General features: G+C 46.3%; 2 protein-coding genes across 2 annotated transcripts; both read left to right on the top strand.

The window, feature by feature from the left end:
• Positions 1-4,103: 4,103 nt before the first annotated feature.
• On the top strand, positions 4,104-5,084 carry LOC119238220 (olfactory receptor 10G2-like). The gene has a single exon (XM_037501927.2). It carries the CDS (start codon positions 4,104-4,106, stop codon positions 5,058-5,060), a length of 957 nt encoding a protein of 318 aa, XP_037357824.1. The 3' UTR covers positions 5,061-5,084.
• Positions 5,085-17,682: 12,598 nt separating this feature from the next.
• Positions 17,683-18,639, top strand: LOC119238005 (olfactory receptor 10G2-like). Its single transcript, XM_037501807.1, has one exon. The coding sequence runs from the start codon at positions 17,683-17,685 to the stop codon at positions 18,637-18,639; it is 957 nt and encodes a 318-aa protein (XP_037357704.1).
• The last annotated feature ends 274 nt before the right edge of the window (positions 18,640-18,913 follow it).

Raw genomic sequence — 18,913 nt, 5'->3', positions numbered from 1 at the left:
CATCTTCAGGATTTTGTAATTGCCCTATAGTGACCTAGATTCTAAAGTTCATTGTAGAGATCAAAACAAAATTTCCAGGGCCTCCCCGGTGGCGCAGCAGTTGAGCGCTGGGTTGCAAAGCTGCCCGCAGCCTCTGCAGCGCTGGTTCGATCCCCGGGTGCTCCCCGGCCACTGGAGGCGGGTCCCACATGGTGCGCAGACCTCTCCTGCTGCCCGCTGCTCCCCTCAGCAGTGTACTTTGGTCCTTCTGCCTGCTCTGCTCCCCGCTCTGGCTCTGGTGAATTCTCTCACCCTCCTGCGCTTCTGACTGTACCCAGTGCTTGTATAAATAAATAAATAAATAAATAAATAAACCTTAAAAAAATAATAATTTCCGGTAGCTGGATAAGGTCTGTGCTACCCTGGGTATCCCATATGGAAAGGGCCTGCAAGATGTGTGCTCAGGCCAACGTGGACTGATTAGGATGAGGAGGATGGTGAAAGGCACAAAAAGATTCCATCCTGTGATCCCACAGACCCTGAAAGTTCTTGATATGGGCCTCTAACCACCTCTTCCCCCTCACCCCCTCTTTTCTTATCAAAGTCACTCTCACTCCATCCTCAGATCCTGTCTCTAGACTTCTAGTATAATTGCTTTTAAACATGTATTGTTTATTCTCTAGTGTCAAGGGGCCCTTATTTTCAGATTTTTTTTTTTTAAGATTTATTTTTTATTTATACAAGTGCTGGGGTACAGGCCTGATTCACGGGAGGGTGAGAGGATTCACCAGAGACAGAGTGGGGCAGAACAGGCAGACTGATGAAAAACACTGCTGAGGGGAGCAGCAGGTGGGACAGGAGAGGTCTGCGGCACCATGTGGGATTCTAGTCGGCTGGCCAGATCTAACCCATGCTGCAGAGGCTGCAGCGCTCAATCACCTGGGCCACCAGGGAAGCCATTAGATGCAATTTTTTTTTTTTAAAGATTTATTTATACAAGCACTGGGTACAGTCAAAAGTGCAGGAGGGTGAGAGAATTCACCAGCGCCTGAGCGGGGAACAGAACAGGCAGACCGACGAAATATACTGCTGAGGGGAGCAGCGGGAGGCATGAGAGGTCTGTGCACCATGAGGGACCCTGGCCAGCGGCCGGGGATCTAACCCGCGCTGCAGAGGGTGCGGGCAGCTTCGCAGCCCAGCGCTCAACCACTGCGCCACAAGGGGAGGCCCCCTCAGATGCTTTTTATAGGAGTGTTAATCACTTGCTATTTTTAGGAGCTTTTATCATTTAAAATGCAACCTTTTACAAGATGATTATGGCAACATCAAACTCATCTAAAACTTGGGAAATTTACTAATATTTTCATCATCTAGCCAGGATATTAAAATTGTTTTTGAGGTTTTCAAATTCTAAATCTTCTCCTCCCCTTTCTATGAATACCCTAACTTTCAATAGCTGAAAATAGTAACAGACCTAAAACTAAATGACACATAAAGTTTCCAGGTGAAGAAGGGAAGGTAGTGCCAAGAATGTAACCACAGTTTTTTATTTTCCTTATTTTTGCTAGGATGGCCACATACTATTCTCTCTCATAAAGGATTCTCATCCTTATGCAAACTTCATCCTTTCTCAAAAAAACTTACCTTCTGGAAATTTACCCTCCCCTCCTCCCTGCCCCACAAATTTGTCTCCTCTTGCAGACCCTAACCACAACACCCCAAATTAAACCTCCTTCCTCTGCTGTCAGCATGGAAACAACCTGTCCTCAAAACCACCAGTATAACCCAGCTCAGTGTCTTGGTCTGAACAAGCAGGGCAGCCGGAACTAAAGGAATGAAAGGAGTTCTTCCCACTGGGCAGCAGGGAGTAGTGGGGCCAGATTTATACACAGCAAATGGGGGAAAGCAGACTTGCAAAATAGATCAACAGGGAGAATTTTTTCACAAAAATACACATTTTGGAAATTCTTGAAAATATCCCCCTATTGTTAGTTCTATCTGATTAGACAGACAATTGATTTTCATAAAACTTTTCAGGAATATATCATTGGCCAAAGTGGAAGCACAGTTATTATGTTCATAATACTAAACATATTATTTTTTGGCTCATAATTACCTATATATATATATATATATATATATATACTCATAATCCCAACGACTTCTCTTTTCTATATTCTAGTCTCAGAAATAAGAGTTAGTCTTCCCACATACTTTCAAGTAAATCAAGATGGCCTCATAAAACTTAAGCAGTTAAATGCAATATTTCTTCTTTCTTTGTGGACAGAGGGCTTGATAACACTTCCACCTTGAAGTGCCAGGTATAGTAAGTACCATTATTACTATAAATGGATCATAAGTATAACTATTAGAATTAGGTTAATTTAGAAAATAACAGAGATAAAATTCCTTTGAGGAATTTTCTCATGGAAATTAAATGTTTATGTTCATTAATACTCATTGCTAATTACAATTTATCTGTTGCCATTTCTATTGCTTTCTGAAGATAATTTAAACTATGAAATTAATTTAAATTATGGTTAATGACAGATGACTGCATCTCACATCCTAGTGTGTGGAGAAAAATCTACATCAACAGCCTATTCAAGAAAAAGGAGAGAAACAAACACATTTTCATCTCTCAGTCTTTTTATTAGTGAGCAGGAACTTCAAATTCTTTTAAGGTCTTTAGAGAGAGTTTCTGCATGATAGCAATAATGATTAAACTTTAATCAATTTTTTTTAAGATTTATTTATTTTTATACACGAACTGGGGTACTGGTCAGAGGCACAGGAGGGTGAGAGGATTCACCAGACACAGAGAAGGGAACAGAACAGGCAGACGGGCAGAAAGCACTGCAGAGGGGAGCAGCAGACGAGACAGGAGGTCTGCCACACCATGTGGGTATCTCCCTGGCTGGCTGGGAATGGAACTTGCGCTGCAGAGGCTGCTGACAGCTTCACAGCAAACTGCGCTCAACCTGCTGCACCAACAGGGAGGCCCTAATTAATGTTTTTTAATGAACAGTAGAAATTCCTGTTACCCATACATACACTGCAATCTGAAACCAATGGACTGCTAAATCAACCAATATATCGAAATGATATCCAGGAACAATGAAAAGCATGAAATCATGCTGGGAGTTGGTTCCAATGAAACTAGACCTGTTCTGCATAAGAATGAGATGGGCCCTGGTCAGCCAGGTGGGCACAAGGCTCAGACAGACAAGATCAGGCAGAGAAATAAACATTGTGCCTGGTCAGTGCAATGGGGAACATCACTTGATCAGCCCTTCAGTCACTCCAGTAGTAATTATTCATCATTTCTACCATGCCAGATGGGCTGACTAGTGGGGGAGACCAGTAAAAAATCACAACTGGCAATGCTGTGATGCAAGCTTTGCAAAGAGCAAGCATATCCTCGAGGATCAGGAAAGCCTCCTTGAAGGTGAGCACCTACAAATTCAGTCTTGAAGGAAAAGGGGCCTTGCCCAATGAAAGGAGCAGAGAAGGCAGCATGTGCATGGGTCTCAAACTGGGGCACACTGCTGTGAGGGGCCCAGGAGCCCGAGCATCTGAACATTAAGAAGGAATCACAAGGTGTGGGACGGAGCAGCAAAAGAGGGGCAGGTGATGAGTGTTGTGTGTCTAAGATGAGAAGAGGGGGTTTCAGCACAGAGCAAAGAGGAGGCATGGTGATGACGGGAAGGCAGGGGAACTGTGTGGGGTACACACTCCCCACTGCTCTGTCTTCACCTTAGCCTCTCTTCAGTGAATGCCCTTTGGTTGGCATTACAGGTCACCCCCTATCAGTCACATGTTCCTTGTTCCTCGATTTGCCAAATTGTGCTTCTCATATCTCCCAAAAGATAATGAGAATTTCCATTTATCAAGAACTAACCAGTTTCTGCACATTTTCTCCTATCGAGCAGAGAAAGTAAACCAAAACAACTACTTACAACTAGGTTTTTTTTTGTTGTTGTTGTTATATCTTCTTAAAAAAAATTCACAGCATTCTGCCTATCTAATAGTCTTAGGCAATAATCATGACACAAAAGACTTCTCTTACCATCTCCTGTGTTGTATTTCCCTTGTCTGAATTCATCTTAGCAGACGACAGACAGATGGGGAAGACCAGAAACACATCTCTGCACACAACAGTGACAGAGTTCATTCTCCTGGGCTTATCTCACCCCCCAAACCTGAGGATCCTGCTCTTCCTGGTCTTCTTGATCATCTACATCCTGACTCAGCTGGGGAACCTGCTCATTCTGGTCACCGTGTGGATTGACCCAAAGCTCCATGCCCGCCCCATGTACATTCTTCTGGGCGTGCTCTCATTGCTGGACATGACATTCACCTCTGTCATTGTCCCTCGATTTATATTGCATTTTACTCCTGCCAGCAAGGCAATTCCATTCGCTGGCTGTGTGGCTCAACTGTATTTCGCACACTTCTTTGGCAGCACCCAATGTTTCCTCTACACCGTGATGGCCTACGACAGGTACCTGGCAATATGCCAGCCCCTGCGCTACCCTGTGCTCATGAGTAGGAGGTTATGTGCCACCCTTGCGGCTGGAACGTGGGTGGCTGGCTCCATCCATGGGGCTATCGAGGCCACCCTAACCTTCCGCCTGCCCTACTGTGGGCCCAATGAAATAGATTATTTTTTTTGTGACATCCCTGCACTGTTGGTACTGGCCTGTGCTGACACAACTATTAATGAAATTGTGATCTCTGTGGCCGTTGTGTTAGGGCCTATCAGCTGCTTCTCGTTAACTCTGCTGTCCTATGGCAACATAGTCTATGCCATCCTGAAGATTCGCACTGCTGAGGGGCGGCGCCGAGCCTTCTCCACCTGTAGCTCCCACCTAACTGTGGTCACATTCTACTATGTGCCCTGCATTTTCACCTACATTCGGACTGGGTCCAAAAGTCCCCTTGATGGAGCAGTGACCCTGTTTTACATTGCTGTCACTCCATTACTGAACCCCATCATCTATACACTGAGGAACCAGGATATGAAGTCTGCTCTGAAGAGAGTAACAGCACATGTAAGGGGGACAAGTAAAAATAAATAACTATGGGCTCAGGGACTACCTGCATCATTGTCATTACCTTTTAGTTCCTACTTGCATGTGACGTACATATAATAAAAAACTAATGATTTACTGATCTAAATTTAATTCTATTTAGAGAATTTCTTAACTCTTTGCATATATAGTGTTTCTATACGTGGCAAATGGGGCCACTAAAACTGGCCAAGGACAGTGTATGCTGCTGCCCTTATACCCTCAGTCTCTCGGTTCAGGTGGGCCCACTTACACATGCCCACACCATATTCCAGGTGTGCACCATCAAGCATACATACCCCAAGCCCATGCTCCCAAGTACCTCCTGCATTCAAGGTCACAGGTGATAGCCACAGAGGCCAATAGCTCAAAAGCCTGATCATCCCTTACCCTACACTGTCCCTCAGGGGCAGCTCTTTCTGCCCACTTGTGTCTGTGCAAGTATTCTTTACCTTTCCTTCCCTTTTATAATAAACCTGCCTTTTGGAATATAAAAAAATCAAATTTGAAATCATTGACCTGCATTAAAATTTTGAAAATCCCCTGCAGTACTTACTATTAACTTAGACTTACAACCAGTTGTCAGGGAAACACACAGAAAAACAATCCCCACACATGATCAGGACACTGTGACCCAGGCCCTGTATCCCAGGTTCTCCAGCCACTGGAGCCAGCAGGAGGTCAAGTTCCTCCATGTGGGTGAGGGAGGAAACTCAATCTCAATGCAGAACCCAGAAGAAACACAAGGGGTGAAGCCCCTTTCTTGAAGGGATGACTTTAAGCTTCTGCAGGAACCAAGAGGAATCCCTTAAACTATTGTGTGTAGGAACAAAGAGGACGGCAGGGTAAATGAGTGAATCAAGTTTTTACACCACAGGATCTGTGGCTATCACCTGTGGCCTTGATCTTGAGAAGGCATGTGTGAGCAGGGTGCAGGGTACACATGCCTAATTGTGGACACCTGGAGTATGGGTATGGGCATGCGTGAGCGGGCACACCTGAGCCTAGGGGCTGAGACGTAAAGACAGCATCACTCAGAGATGGAGAAAACTACAGAATAGCTTTGAGGAGGATGAGTGAAGTGACCACAGAAAAGGAAGACCACGAGAGCCCAAAGAGGGAGTGTAAAGATGCCTGGGGGGCTCTACTAACTGCCTGCCTCCCAGCCTGCTCCTGTTTGTCCTGCCTGGTGGCCCCACTGCAAAGACCAATGGGAAGAATAACAGGAGGCAGAGGCAGAGGTGGTCAATAGGACCATTCTAAGATTGTCTCCATCTCAAGGCAGGAGAAAATGGAAAAAGAGTTAATGGTGGGTGGGTTAAACACATTTTTTGTGTGGCAGTAGGGAGGGTGTGTAGGGTAAAGAAAATATCAGGCTTTTCTGCCCTTCCGCCATCAGGATAGATGATGGATCCTTGTCCTGAATGCATGCCTGATGGCGGGCACCTGGAATAGGGTGTGGGCATAGGTAGATGGGATTCAGCTGAGCTAAGACTGTGCTTTTAAGGGCGGCGTCACAGGGACGCCAGCAGCAGCAGAAGCCCGAAGCAGAAGCAGAGAACGCCAGAGAACCCAGATAGAGTACAGACTTGCTGGGGGCTGGGAGGCCTGCCAGCCTCCCAGCCCCCCAGCCAGCACCCCTGCCTGCCATATGCCTGGTGAACCCCAATAAAAGACCTGCAAAAAACCCACTAAGGACTCTGACTCCTCCTTCACCCGGTCTGCATGGGATCAGAAAACCTGCACTGTGTCCTGTTCCTGCCCCTACCGGGTGTAATACAGAAGAGATGGGAACTTTTCTACCATTTACATTATCTTCCAACAGACAAGCAAATAATTTTTACAAGATCTAAAGAAATATATCTTTCTGTACATGTGCACGAATTAGTGGAAGAACTGCAAGAGCAAAGGAGGCCGTTAACTTTAGGGACTTCTGAAGGTTAGGATTAATGGAAATACTGAGCAAATTAACCTTCTCTCATGTTTTGTTTGACTTATAGATTTTCATGTAAAAAAGTGAGAACTTGAAATAAATGGAAAAGGAGAAAGTAGGAAGGGAGTAAGACTAAGAAAGAATGAAGGGAGGGGAGAATCTGTATTTCAAACTCTTTCCCAATTATCACAAATGGAAATTGTCTTTCTTTGACACAGTTTTCCCAAGTGTAAGGGCAGGACTGGACACTGTGCAGGTTTTCTAATATCCAGCAGATCAGGTAAAGGAGTAGTCAGAGTCCTCAGTGGTTTTTGCAGGCTTTTTATTGGGATTACCAGGTACACGGCAGGCAGGGGTGCTGGGGGGCCGGGAGGCTGGCAGGCCTCCCAGTCCCCAGCAGGTCTTCACTCTGGGCTCCCCGGCCTTCTCTCGGCTTCTCTTTTAGCTTCTCCTGGCGTCCTGACGCTGCCCTTAAAAGCACCGTCTCAGCCCAGGTGAATCCCATCTACCTATGCCCACACCCTACTCCAGGTGCCCGCCATCAGGCATGCATTCAGGACCGCAAGCATCCATCATCTGTCCTGATGGTGGGAGGGCAGAAAAGCCTGACATTTTTCCTTGCCCTACAGTCCACCCCCTCAGGGTTTTCTGCCATATAGTCTTCATATATACAGTTTTCTTAGGAAACATCAACAATGCAGCCATGGCCCACAAAAGCAAATACATCACAATATAACAAAATACAACAGAACACAAATAAGTCCAGGCAGGGCCCCAACCTAGGGGCAAAAGACAATTATTGGTACCAGCAGATGATCCACCAAATCTTCTGCCGAAGGCACTGCTCATACAAGGGAGGGGAACCACTCACGGCATCTACTATAACACACCAGGAGCCGTCAGGCTTCCTGGCCTTCTCTGGCTGTAGTCTCGGCTACAAGCCACACACCGCATCCACCCCCAGGATGCACTCGCTCTGGGATTGGCGATTCTATACTGTTGGGGGTAATCGCCAACCCTCAGGGTTTCTGTCTGCAGTCGCTCCAACACTCGGCCTTCATAGCCACCAGTGCGACTCGCAGACCCCTGCACTCAGGCCAACCCACTGCACAAGCACATGGGTCGGGGATCCAACTCTACATGCAGCTTGGTCTCCACCCCAAGCCACGTTCCCCACCCGTCCCCAAAGGACGGGTTCCTCAGCTCCTCACCCTCACTCGACAACGAGCAGGGCATCACCCACAGGTGATTTTAAGAGACTCACTGGTCTTCAGCATACCCAGGCTGCTTAACAGCCACTCAGGGCTTCTCAAACTTAGCATCAGCACCAGCTTTTGCCTTCTAAGTTGGCTTTTCTCCTCTGCCTGGCTGCTGGGCATGCACAGGCTGCTTTTGGCCATCAAGGCCCACTGGCCACCCCCAGATTCTCAAAAAAACATAACCTGCCAAGGTCCTCCACCTTCTGGCAGGATTGTCAGTCCAAGTTCCTCAGTCCGAGTCCATTAGGCCAAGTCTGTTGGCCTCTGCCTGCATCAGCACTGGCAAGCTCCGAATCATGACCCTCTCTTCCCGACGATTCTGCTGCCTCAGGTGTCGTTGACTGGTCCTCTCGGGCGCCTCCTCCAGCTGAGGTCTCGTGCTGCAGCTCCTGGACAGTGTCCACCTTCTGTGCCGCCATGGCGCCTCCAGCGTCGTCACAGACAAACACAGTCTGTTACTTTTTAGTCCCTCCAGGTCTTCGGAGGGCTCCATACACGTCTCATGGATCATCTTGCTGACTGTAAAGGCAGGACTGGACACAGAGCAGGTTTTCTGATCCATGCAGATCGGGTAAAGGAGGAGTCAGAGTCCTCAGTGGTTTTGCAGGTTTTTTATTTGAGGTTCACCAGGCATATGGCAGGCAGGGGTGCTGGCTGGGGGGCTGGCAGGCTGGCAGGCCTCCCAGCCCCCAGCAAGTCTTCACTCTATCTGGGCTCTCTGGCGTTTGTTCTGCTCCTTCTCAGCTTCTCTTTCGGCTTCTTCTTCGGCTGCTACTGCTGCTGCTTCGGCTTCAACTGCTGCTGCTGGCGTCCCCGTGACGCCACCCTTAAAATCACAGTCCTAGCTCAGCTGAATCCCATCTACCTATGCCCACACCCTATTCCAGGTGCCCGCCATCAGGCATGCATTCAGTACAAGGATCCATCATCTATCCTGATGGCGGAAGGGCAGAAAAGCCTGATATTTTCTTTACCCTACACCGACTTAACGCCAATTGTAAGGGCAGGACTGGACACTGTGCAGGTTTTCTAATATCCAGCAGACAGGGTAAAGGAGGAGTCAGAGTCCTCAGTGGTTTTTGCAGGCTTTTTATTGGGATTACCAGGTACACGGCAGGCAGGGGTGCTGGGGGGCCGGGAGGCTGGCAGGCCTCCCAGCCCCCAGCAGGTCTTCACTCTGGGCTCCCCGGCCTTCTCTCGGCTTCTCTTTTAGCTTCTCCTGGCGTCCCCGTGACGCTGCCCTTAAAAGCACCGTCTCAGCCCAGGTGAATCCCATCTACCTGTGCCCACACCCTACTCCAGGTGCCCGCCATCAGGCATGCGCTCGGGACCGCAAGGATCCATCATCTGTCCTGATGGCGGGAGGGCAGAAAAGCCTGACATTTTTCCTTGCCCTATACCAAGCTAATGGTCCCCTAACACATATGTTTGCCAATGAAATGTATAGCCATAATGAACCCCTTGGATTTATTATTTCAAGTATTCCCACAGCAGACTGTTACTTGGTGCAGAGGTAGGACCGGGCACAGTGCAGGTTTTCTGATCCCATGCAGACCGGGTAAAGGAGAAGTCAGAGTCCTCAGTGGTTTTGCAGGTCTTTTATTGGGATTTACCTGGTACACAGCAGACAGGGGTACTGGGGGACCAGGAGGCTGGCAGGCCTCCCAGCCCCCAGCAAGTCTTCACTCTGGGCTCCCCGGCCTTCTCTCAGCTTCTGCTTCTCTTGCTTCTCTCTCGGCTTCCCTTTTGTTCTCGGCTTCTGCTACTTCTCTTGCTTCTGCTGGCATCCCCGTGACACCTCCCTTAAAAGCACAGTCTTAGCCCAGGTGAATCCCATCTACCTATGCCCACACCCTACTCCAGGTGCCCGCCATCAGGAATACATTCAGGACCGCAAGGATCCACCATCTATCCTGATGGCGGGAGGGCAGAAAAGCCTGACATTTTCTTTACCCTACATTTGGTTTTAAAGATTCCACTTCTGGGCCTCCCGGGTGGCTCAGTGGTTGAGTGCAGCACTATGAAGCTGTCTACAGCCTCAGCACCACGGGTTTGAGTCCCTGCCAGCTAGGGAGGTACCCACATGGAACGGCAGACCTCTCCTGTCTCACCTGCTGCTCCCCTCAGCAGTGTTTTTGGTCCATCTGCCTGTTCTGCTCCCTGCTCTGTCTCAGTGAATTCTCTCACCCTCCCACGCCTCTGGCCTATACCTGGGTTCCTGTATAAATAAATAAATCTTTAAAAAAAAAAAAAAGCAAGATAAGGCATGTTTTTAAAAAATAAAAAAAGATACCACTTCAATCTTGCGGCTTTGAAGCCTGTTTGGGAGATGTTGGGTTTGGAGAGCAGGGCCCTTGGATATACTCTGAGAAAAATTTCACCAGAGCTCCCATTTCAGCAGCACTGGCAAGTTTCCCAGGTGAGTTTCTCCAGGAGACAGAGGCCTTAGTTACCTCCAAGAGGGCAGGTTTATTATAAAAGAGAAGGACAAAGAATGTTTGCACAAACACTGGCAGACAGAAAGGGCTGCCCCGAAAAGGGACAGCTTTGCAAAAAGAGGCTTGCATAGTCACAAGCAAGCAGCCTTGGGAAGAAGCTGCCTCTGCTGCTTCGCAAATGGAGAAGGTCAGTGAAGAGAAGCACCAGCAGGGTCACAGGTCACAGGCAGGCAGGAGGCTGCTGCCCCTCACCAGAGCAGATACTGTCCTGATAAAGTCTTCTTCTCTATGAGAGGGCCTCATTCCTTTGTGGAGTTAACTTTTGTTACCCTAATTACTTCTAGAGTGCGACTAAGTTGATTTCTAAGGACTAGCAAATCTCTACAAGGACCTCAACCTCCATGACCCCACCTCTGGTCTGTGCCTCCTGATACTTGCTACAGCAGGGGGCTCCTAAGGATTTTTCACCTCTACAGCTGTTTAAGGACTATAGTAATCACTTCTACCCCTCCCCTCCAGCCCCCAGCATTTAGTGAGGCAGTTTTCTGTTCTTGTGGTGCTTCCTTTCCAACTCTTCAACTCTTAACCTTATTCAGCATGATATAACATTGCACTTTATACACACAAACAAAATATTTTCTTATTTAGTAATATAGAATTAAAAGGAATCCTGGATATCATCCAGCTTTGTCCTAACCCATCACTTTCAATGGACTCTCCTGAACCTTATATCCCACTCCAAAATTCATTCATTTCCAGCCAGGTCCCCATTATTACTCATATTAACAGTAACCTTTATAAATGAGTGAATACCCACGGCTACTTGCCCCAGCAGAAGCAGCCTAGACCTGCACATACACTGACAATTTCTTACCACATTAATTCCTGGTAACTCTCAAGTTGTTACTTGAAAGCACCACTTTTTGGTTTTTCTGCCCACAGCAGCTAATAGGTGTGGCAGTTTCTCTGATGCGTTCCTTCAAAATATTCATTGAGAGTCTACCGCCTGCCAGGAAGTGTGCTTATGTTGGAGATTCCCAGGTGAGCATGTCTTGTGGAGACTACATGAGAATGGAGACAAGCAGAACAAGATAAGCCAATACGTTCATGTCAGTGTTAGCGCTATCTAGAAATATAAGGTCAGAGCAGAAAGGGGAGAGTCATAAGAGTCTTCACTGATCAGATGACCTCTGAACCTGGAATCAAAGGGATAACAGATCAGATGACCTTTGACCTGGAATCAAAGGGATAACAGAGGAGCCTTAGTGGGTATTCGGCGAGAGGGTGGTTGAGAACTCAGAACACCCTCAGAAACGGGAGGTCAGTCCAAACTAGATTGGTGAGGTCATTCCCCAGAGCCCCCTTTCCAGAGATCTAGAAACATTTCCTGCTCTCTCTCAAAACAAAATAATGAGGATTTAGAAAGGGACAACCTCATTAGGGAAATACTCTACTGTTCAATTATGTCCCTGAGGTTAGAATTTTCCTTCAATTCTCTTGAGTGTTTTTCTTTAGTTAGCGCTACAGAGACAATAGCTAATAAAAACCAATGTAAAATACGACTGGAAAGAGAGCTCAGTCACACCTGTCACACACCTCTGGCAGGCCGGTGCTCTTAGAAATTCTGAATTCTTATTTGCCAGGCAAAAGTCCTGAAAGAACTCCAGAACCTTCCCAAAACACATACGGAAGGCTTTATAGTGGGTTAGGCTGAATCTCTGCAGGACAGCTGCCTTTTCTTGGGGCCCTTCCCCTCGAGGACAGCCAGGCTTCTCCGTGATTTTGGAGCTCTGGACATGTGAGTCAAGAGGATAGAATAATGATTCTGAACCAGCTCTACTCAGAATAAGGCACAAGCTAATTTTGGAACTTTAAGATCTATCTTATGTTATCCTATTGTTCAGCCTTTTTATCTGCTGCTCTTTTCAAAGTGCTAGAACTAAGCATCTTCTTCCAACTTAGGGAATTTCTTCTTGTATTGAGAAAAAGACTCAAAGAATCCTAACACTATTTTTTTTTTTCATTTCTCTGTCTTTTCTAGGACGGTGATAAAGCGTTGTGTGGTGATGAAGTCATAGATCGTGGAGGAGACTCTGGTAATTGTATAAACACAGAAAGACTAGACTTAACTTTGTCTTTTCTGCAGCGAAGAGAACACTAAGTAATTTCCCTAAGAAAGCTCATTTGGGGCCTTCCTGGTGGCAGAGGGGTTAAAGTCTGTGCTCAAGCTATTGCCAGCCACTGTGGCATCAGTTCCAATCTCCAGCCAGGGAGCTAACCAACATATGGTGCAGCAGACCTCTCCTATCTTGCCCACTGCACCCTTTAGCAGTGTATTTCAGTAGATCTGCCTGTTCTGATCCCCACTCTGTCTCTGGTGAATCCTCAAAGCCCCTGTACATCTGGCCTGCACCCTAGTCCTTGTATGCATAAATAAATAAAATAATTCTTTTTTTAAAAAAAAAAAGCTCATTTGTTTTAAACCTTTGGTAGAATATACTTTTTAAATGTATTTTTAGTCTTCAAAGATTGTTGTTGTTTTTTATTATTTTTGCATAGAAGAACTGGGGTGTAGGCCAAAGGTGTGAAAGGAGGATGAGAGGATTCACCAGAGACAGAGTGGGGAGCAGAACAGGCTGATTTACTGAACTACACTGCTGAGGGGAACAGCAAGCAAGACAGGAGAGGTCTGCTGTGCCATGTGGGTAAGCTCCGTTGCCAGGAATCTAACTCAATACTTGGCAGTGATAGTGAAGAGACTTAATACCTAAGCCACCAGGGAGGCCTTGGTAGAATCTACTCTTCAGAGAGTAGCCAAAATGTGTCTAGCTCAGCCCAAACTCTATCCATTTCCCCTACTCTGCCCTAGTTCTACCAGGTTATCTAACTGTGATGACGTATTGAAGGAAAGTCTATTCCTGAGATGCATATTGGGCTGCAACTTGCACCAAACATACATAAATGGAATTCCTTTGGAGTTACAATATCCAACACAATACTGGACAAGTTTGCATTCATCTTCAGGATTTTGTAATTGCCCTATAGTGACCTAGATCCTAAAGTTCACTGTAGAGATCAAAACAAAATTTCCGGGGCCTCCCCTGTGGCGTAGCGGTTGAGCGCTGGGTTGTGAAGCTGCCCGCAGCCTCTGCAGTGCCAGTTCAATCCCCAGCTGCTCCCCAGCCACCGGAGGAGAGTCCCACATGGTGCACAGACCTCTCCTGCTGCCCGTTGCTCCCCTCAGCAGTGTACTTTGGTCCTGTTGCCTGCTCTGCTCCCGACTCTGGCTCTGGTGAATTCTCTCACCCTCCCACACTTCTGACTGTACCCAGTGCTTGTATAAATAAATAAATAAACCTATGGAAAGGGCCTGCAAGACATGTGCTCAGGCCAACGTGGACTGATTAGGATGAGGAGGATGGTGAAAGGCACAAAAAGATTCCATCCTGTGATCCCACAGACCCTGAAAGTTCTTGAGATGGGCCTCTAACCACCTCTTCCCCCTCACCCCCTCTTTTCTTATCAAAGTCACTCTCACTCCATCCTCAGATCCTGTCCCTAGACTTCTAGTATAATTGCTTTTAAACATGTATTGTTTATTCTCTAGTATCAAGGGGCCCTTTTTTTCAGATTTTTTTTTTTTAAGATTTATTTTTTATTTATACAAGTGCTGGGGTACAGGCCTGATGCACGGGAGGGTGAGAGGATTCACCAGAGACAGAGCGGGGAATAGAACAGGCGGACTGGTGAAAAACACTGCTGAGGGGAGCAGCAGGTGGGACAGGAGAGGTCTGCGGCACCATGTGGGATTCTAGCCGGCTGGCCAGATCAAACCTGTACTGCAGAGGCTGCAGGCTCAACCACCTGGGCCACCAGGAAAGCCCTCAGATGCGATTTTTTTTTTTTAAGATTTATTTATACAAGCACTGGGTACAGTCAGAAGTGCAGGAGAGTGAGAGAATTCACCAGTGCCTGAGAGGGGAACAGAACAGGCAGGCCAACGAAATACACTGCTGAGGGGAGCAGCGGAAGGCAGAGGGTGCCGGCAGCTTCGCAGCCCAGCGCTCAACCACTGCGCTGCGCCACCAGGGGAGGCCCCCTCAGATGCTTTTTATAGGAGTGTTAATCACTTGCTATTTTTAGGAGCTTTTGTCATTTAAAATGCAGCCTTTTACAAGATGATTATGGCAACATCAAACACATCTAAAACTTGGGAAATTTACTAATATTTTCATCATCTAGCCAGGATATAAAAATTGGTTTTGAGGTTTTCAAATTCTAAATCTTCTCCTCCCCTTTCTATGAATACCCTAACTTTCAATAGCTGAAAATAGTAGCAGACCTAAAACTAAATGACACATAAAGTTTCCAGATGAGGAAGGGAAGGTAGTGCCAAGAACGTAACCATAGTTTTTTATTTTCCTTATTTTTGCTAGGATGGCCACATACTATTCTCTCTCATAAAGGATTCTCATCCTTATGCAAACTTCATCCTTTCTCAAAAAAACTTACCTTCTGGAAATTTACCTTCCCCTCCTCCCTGCCCCACAAATTTGTCTCCTCTTGCAGACCCTAACCACAACACCCCAAATTAAACCTCCTTCCTCTGCTGTCAGCATGGAAACAACCTGTCCTCAAAACCACCAGTATAACCCAGCTCGGTGTCTTGGTCTGAGCAAGCAGGGCAGCCGGAACTAAAGGAATGAAAGGAGTTCTTCCCACTGGGCAGCAGGGAGTAGTGGGGCCAGATTTATACACAGCAAATGGGGGAAAGCAGACTTGCAAAATAGATCAACAGGGAGAATTTTTTCACAGAAATACACATTTTGGAAATTCTTGAAAATATCCCCCTATTGTTAGTTCTATCTGATTAGACAGACAATTGATTTTCATAAAATTTTTCAGGAATATATCATTGGCCAAAGTGGAAGCACAGTTATTATGTTCATAATAATAAACATAATATTATTTGGCTCATAATTACCACTATATATAGATATATATATATATATACTCATAATCCCAACGACTTCTCTTTTCTATATTCTAGTCTCAGAAATAAGAGTTAGTCTTCCCACATACTTTCAAGTAAATCAAGATGGCCTCATAAAACTTAAGCAGTTAAATGCAGTATTTCTTCTTTCTTTGTGGACAGAGGGCTTGATAACACTTCCACCTTGAAGTGCCAGGTATAGTAAGTACCATTATTACTATTAATGGATCATAAGTATAACTATTAGAATTAAGTTAATTTAGAAAATAACGGAGATAAAATTCCTTTGAGGAATTTTCTCATGGAAATTAAATGTTTATATTCATTAATACTCATTGCTCTTTACAAATAATCTGTTGCCATTTCTACTGCCTTCTGAAGATAATTTAAACTATGAAATTAATTTAAATTATGGTTAATGACAGATGACTGCATCTCACATCCTAGTGTGTGGAGAAAAATCTACATCAACAGCCTATTCAAGAAAAAGGAAAGAAACAAACACATTTTCATCTCTCAGCCTTTTTATTAGTGAGCAGGAACTTCAAATTCTTTTAAGGTCTTTAGAGAGAGTTTCTGCATGATAGCAATAACGATTAAACTTTAATCAATTTTTTTTAAGATTTATTTATTTTTATACAAGAACTGGGGTACTGGTCAGAGGCACAGGAGAGTGAGAGGATTCACCAGACACAGAGCGGGGAACAGAACAGGCAGACGGGCAGAAAGTACTGCTGATGGGAGCAGCAGGCGAGACAGGAGGTCTGCCACACCATGTGGGTATCTCCCTGGCTGGCTGGGAATGGAACTTGCGCTGCAGAGGCTGCTGACAGCTTCACAGCAAACTGCGCTCAACCTGCTGCACCAACAGGGAGGCCCTAATTAATGTTTTTTTAATGAACAATAGAAATTCCTGTTACCCATACATACACTGCAATCTGAAACCAATGGACTGCTAAATCAACCAATATATCGAAATGATATCCAGGAACAATGAAAAGCATGAAATCATGCTGGGAGTTGGTTCCAATGAAACTAGACCTGTTCTGCATAAGAATGAGATGGGCCCTGGTCAGCCAGGTGGGCACAAGGCTCAGACAGACAAGATCAGGCAGAGAAATAAACATTGTGCCTGGTCAGTGCAATGGGGAACATCACTTGATCAGCCCTTCAGTCACTCCAGTAGTAATTATTCATCATTTCTACCATGCCAGATGGGCTGACTAGTGGGGGAGGCCAGTAAGAAATCACAACTGGCAATGCTGTGATGCAAGCTTTGCAAAGAGCAAGCATATCCTCGAGGATCAGAAAAGCCTCCTTGAAGCTGAGCACCTACAAATTCAGTTCTGAAGGAAAAGGGGCCTTGCCCAGTGAAAGGAGCAGAGAAGGCAGCATGTGCATGGGTCTCAAACTGGGGCACACTGCTGTGAGGGGCCCAGGAGCCCAAGCATCTGAACCTTAAGAAGGAATCACAAGGTGTGGGACTGAGCAGCAAAAGAGGGGCAGGTGATGAGTGTTGTGTGTCTAAGATGAGAAGAGGGGGTTTCAGCACAGAGCAAAGAGGAGGCATGGTGATGACGGGAAGGCAGGGGAACTGTGTGGGGTACACACTCCCCACTGCTCTGTCTTCACCTTAGCCTCTCTTCGGTGAATGCCCTTTGGTTGGCATTACAGGTCATCACCTATCAGTCACATGTTCCTCTGTTCCTCGATTTGCCAAATTGTGCTTCTCATATCTCCCAAAAGATAATGAGAATTTCCATTTATCAAGAACTAACCAGTTTCTGCACATTTTCTCCTATCGAGCAGAGAAAGTAAACCAAAACAACTACTTACAACTAGGTTTTTTTTTGTTGTTGTTGTTATATCTTCTTAAAAAAAATTCACAGCATTCTGCCTATCTAATAGTCTTAGGCAATAATCATGACACAAAAGACTTCTCTTACCATCTCCTGTGTTGTATTTCCCTTTTCTGAATTCATCATTCATCTTAGCAGACCACAGACAGATGGGGAAGACCAGAAACACATCTCTGCACACAACAGTGACAGAATTCGTTCTCCTAGGCTTATCTCACCCCCCAAACCTGAGGATCCTGCTCTTCCTGGTCTTCTTGATCATTTACATCCTGACTCAGCTGGGGAACCTGCTCATTCTGGTCACTGTGTGGATTGACCCAAAGCTCCATGCCCGCCCCATGTACATTCTTCTGGCCGTGCTCTCATTGCTGGACATGACATTCACCTCTGTCATTGTTCCTCGATTTATATTGCATTTTACTCCTGCCAGCAAGGCAATCCCATTCGCTGGCTGTGTGGCTCAACTGTATTTCGGACACTTCTTTGGCAGCACCCAATGTTTCCTCTACACCGTGATGGCCTATGACAGGTACCTGGCAATATGCCAGCCCCTGCGCTACCCTGTGCTCATGAGTAGGAGGTTATGTGCCACCCTTGCGGCTGGAACGTGGGTGGCTGGCTCCATCCATGGGGCTATCCAGGCCACCCTAACCTTCCACCTGCCCTACTGTGGGCCCAATGAAATAGATTATTTTTTTTGTGACATCCCTGCAGTGTTGGTACTAGCCTGTGCTGACACAACTATTAATGAAATTGTGACCTTTGTGGACATTGGGGTAGTGGCTGCCAGCTGCTTCTTGTTAATTCTGCTGTCCTATGCCAACATAGTCTATGCCATCCTGAAGATTCGCACTGCTGAGGGGCAGCGCCGAGCCTTCTCCACCTGTAGCTCCCACCTAACTGTGGTCACTCTCTACTATGTGCCCTGCATTTTCACCTACATTCGGGCTGGCTCCAAAAGTTCCCTTGATGGGGCAGTGACCCTGTTTTACATTACTGTCACCCCATTACTGAACCCCATGATCTATACACTGAGGAACCAGGATATGAAGTCTGCTCTGAAGAGAATAACAGCACGTGTAAGGGGGACAAGTGAAAATAAATAACTATGGGCTCAGGGACTACCTGCATCATTGTCATTACCTCTCTTTTTAGCCTCCACTTGCATTTGACATATGTTTGTTACAGGACAGGGAGAGGGGCAGCCCAAACCCCACAAACCTGCCTGTTCTAAATGGGTTCTGCCATCCACCGCCTCAGGGACTACCTGCATCATTGTCATTACCTCTCTTTTTAGCCTCCACTTGCATGTGACATATGTTTGTTACAGGACAGGGAGAGGGGCAACCCAAACCCCACAAACCTGCCTGTTCTAAATGG

The sequence above is a fragment of the Talpa occidentalis genome, unplaced genomic scaffold (genome assembly GCF_014898055.3).
Source record: "Talpa occidentalis isolate TD23 unplaced genomic scaffold, MPIMG_talOcc4v2.1 talOcc4.11, whole genome shotgun sequence".
NCBI lineage: Eukaryota > Metazoa > Chordata > Mammalia > Eulipotyphla > Talpidae > Talpa > Talpa occidentalis.
The sequence above is the reverse complement of the archived record's forward strand: the minus strand, read 5'-3'. Positions and strand labels throughout refer to the sequence as shown.

Excerpts from the sequence above, each read along its gene's own strand:
- LOC119238220 (XM_037501927.2), top strand. The coding sequence starts at position 4,104 with ATGGGGAAGACCAGAAACACATCTCTGCACACAACAGTGACAGAGTTC.
- LOC119238005 (XM_037501807.1), top strand. The coding sequence starts at position 17,683 with ATGGGGAAGACCAGAAACACATCTCTGCACACAACAGTGACAGAATTC.